At 42.7% G+C, this 2752-nt stretch overlaps 1 protein-coding gene across 9 annotated transcripts in view; it reads left to right on the plus strand.

Moving 5' to 3' along the window:
* Positions 1–202: 202 nt before the first annotated feature.
* esrrga (estrogen-related receptor gamma a) overlaps positions 203–2752 on the plus strand; it is a 66873-nt gene continuing 64323 nt past the window's right edge. For 8 of the 9 annotated variants that reach the window (XM_031846293.1, XM_031846297.1, XM_031846295.1 and 5 more), the window contains exon 1: positions 203–583. In XM_031846293.1, the coding sequence (XP_031702153.1) occupies positions 528–583 (56 nt within the window). In that variant the 5' untranslated portion in view covers positions 203–527. Of the gene's footprint in view, positions 588–2752 lie in introns of all 9 variants that reach the window. The other variant, XM_031846302.1, reaches the window with a different exon arrangement.

Here is a 2752-nt window from a genome sequence, read left to right on the forward strand (position 1 = left end):
TTGTCTGATCCCTCCCTCTCCACCTGCTCTTCTCCCTCGCTCTCTCTCTCCCTCCTTGTCTCCACCCCTTCCTCCTCCCCTCCCCGCAGCCATTGGTCAAGTAACCACCAATAGCAGCAGAACCGGGGCCTGAGGGACTGCATATGCAAAACGCTGCTTAATATTCATGAGCTGCTATCGGGGCTTTAAGTCGTTGATTAGGACAGCGGCACAGCTTTCCGTCCCAACTGCCTGGCTGGCTGGCTGTGTGTGCACCTATAGCCCCCATCTCCCTGGCTGTCACATACACACATCGCGCACACACACTCACGCTCCCTCACATCTACACACACTCAGAGCCGATCAGTCCAGGCAGCGCACAGCCTGGTAATTGTATTGCTCCCTCCAAGCAGAAGGAAGGACCGAGAGAGAGAGGAAGACCGGAGAAAGAAGAGGAGGAAAGATATAAAAACTTTGATTTTTTTGAATTTTCTTGTTTGTTTTTTTTTCCTGGAGGAGGTTGTCTTGACAATGACCCGGCATCGCCGATGGAGTCGGTAGGACACCCGTTATCCGAGTGTTTTTTAATGCACTCTGATCAAGAGTAGGTAAATTTTACCTTTTTATCTAATCCTTTTATTCATCATTCAACTTGTCATTGTCTGTCATTGAGTGTGAGTGTGTAAATGTTTGTGTGTGTATGTGCTGGTATGCAGCAGAGGTGGCCGGCACCATGTCAAGGTTGTTTCTGCTGTCAGGTAGCACGCGTTCACTGTCTGTGTGTGTGTGTGTGTGTGTGTGTGGGTGTGTGTGTGTGTGTGTGTGTGTGTGTGCATGTGTCTGTGTCTGTGTCTGCGGTATCCGGACAGCAGCTCTTACTCAGTGGGTAGAAGAGCGGAATTTCTGTCCCTCCACCTGGGAGCGAGACATACACTCAAACACACCTGCATACACACACACATGCACACACACACTCATTAATAACGTACAGACAGTTTCTCAGTCACTTTCTCTGTTTTTAAGACATTGTTTCACTTTGAGTCAAGTTGTTCTCCGGACAAAACAGCAACTCAGACAGAGTCCTCTACTTGTGTGTGTGTGCACGTGTGTTTTTATGAGTGTGTTCGTCCAAGCAGAGAATCAGAGAGGTAGCAGGGCATCGAGGTTACAAGAAAAACGTGGAGAGACGGGAGGAGAAGGGCCCGTAGGAGAGGAGGGAGGAGGAAAAGGGGGAGAGCTGCTCTCTTAAATGCCAGAGGAGGTAGAATTTCAGACGGGCAGCTCAGCGTGTGGCCCCGCACAGGAATTAGACACAGTTACACACACTCATACGTGTGTGTATGAGCTGCTCTTTTAGCCGACGCTTTGCTCTTTTAGGTGAATGTTGAAGACGCTGTTAAAAATGCAGATTAACTGATTTTTCGGAACAGACAGCAGTGTGTGTGTGTGTGTGTGTGTGTGTGTGTGTGTGTGTGTGTGTGTGTATGTGTGTGTTATTGTGCAAGTACCATGTAAGGTACGTTTTATGAAAATGCACAAAAGGACAAACAAAGTCAGAGAATATAGTGTCGTAAATCTACCATCATACGTACGCTGTCCTTTTTCAAACATTCCAATGTAAAGCATGGATTATTCTGAAGTGACCAGTGTAATTCAGTAGATGGACTGCACTCTCTTTCCATGTACGAACTCACTAATGGCACTGATACTGTCAAATTTGCGTTGCCATTAATTAATGGCAGGATTTCATAGTAATATGTATGAAAATAAAGAATGACTGTATACATAATTTCATTCTAAGAGGTCATGGCTTCATAGCAAATAGATTAAAATGAGGCAAACTGAATCACAGCCTCAGTTTGAGCGTCCTTACGGTAGAAAGTCGTCGGTGGTGAACAGAAAGGACAGCGTTGAATCAGAAGCCGATGCAGAATGACTTTCTGATGTGTTTCCTGAACATTATTGAGATGTTTAAAGAAAACTGTAGTTTTTTAGTGTACTTTGAAGTTGTCTGACCTTTGTATGTGTGTGTGTGTGTGTGTGTGTGTGTGAGTGTCTTTTACATGCAGAGACCCTCTAACCTACACAGTATGTGGAATAAAGAGGCAACATTTTTAAGTAAAACGAGCAGCTGGCGAAATCATTTATTTACCATTAAAACTTGTCTTTCTTCATTTTAGGAATCAGATTTTTGTTTGTTTCTTCTGATTTGATTTGCAAAACATAATAGATATTTGAAAATGCCTAAGGAGTGATTCCTTTCATGTAATTTTATACGTATTTAAACAATAATAATAAAACATACACCTTAAAGGGATTTTAATCATAAGTTTTTAAATAGCAGTGCAATTTCGTAAATTAGGCTTTTGAGTTTTCTTTGACCCGAGCAAAGACTCACTTTGTCAACAAAAGCCTTTTGACTTCAAACACTGATTTCATTTTGTAAATCATTTATTTTTGTAAAGTCAATCAAAGTATGAATTCAGAACATTTTCAACTGTAAGGACTCAACTCACTGTGTGTGAACAGAGTCTATGCGCTGGTCTCTCAACTGCAACACAGTGTGGTGTATTTTAAGAGCAACAGCAATTCAGGTTGGAAACATTGAACTCTGTATTCTGATTGTCAATTAGACAAGAACAGTGAACACTGTTGGCCAGGTTTTGATGAAGTGTTCAGCGTGAGAGCTCTGTTCAGAAATTAAGCACAGATATATTAACAGCAAAAAACACTTTCATGTCATGTGAGCAGTGGAATGTGTTGCTTTACCTGT

Source organism: Anarrhichthys ocellatus, unplaced genomic scaffold (genome assembly GCF_004355925.1).
Source record: "Anarrhichthys ocellatus isolate YVR2014 unplaced genomic scaffold, GSC_Weel_1.0 scaffold6, whole genome shotgun sequence".
Classification (NCBI taxonomy): Eukaryota; Metazoa; Chordata; class Actinopteri; order Perciformes; family Anarhichadidae; genus Anarrhichthys; species Anarrhichthys ocellatus.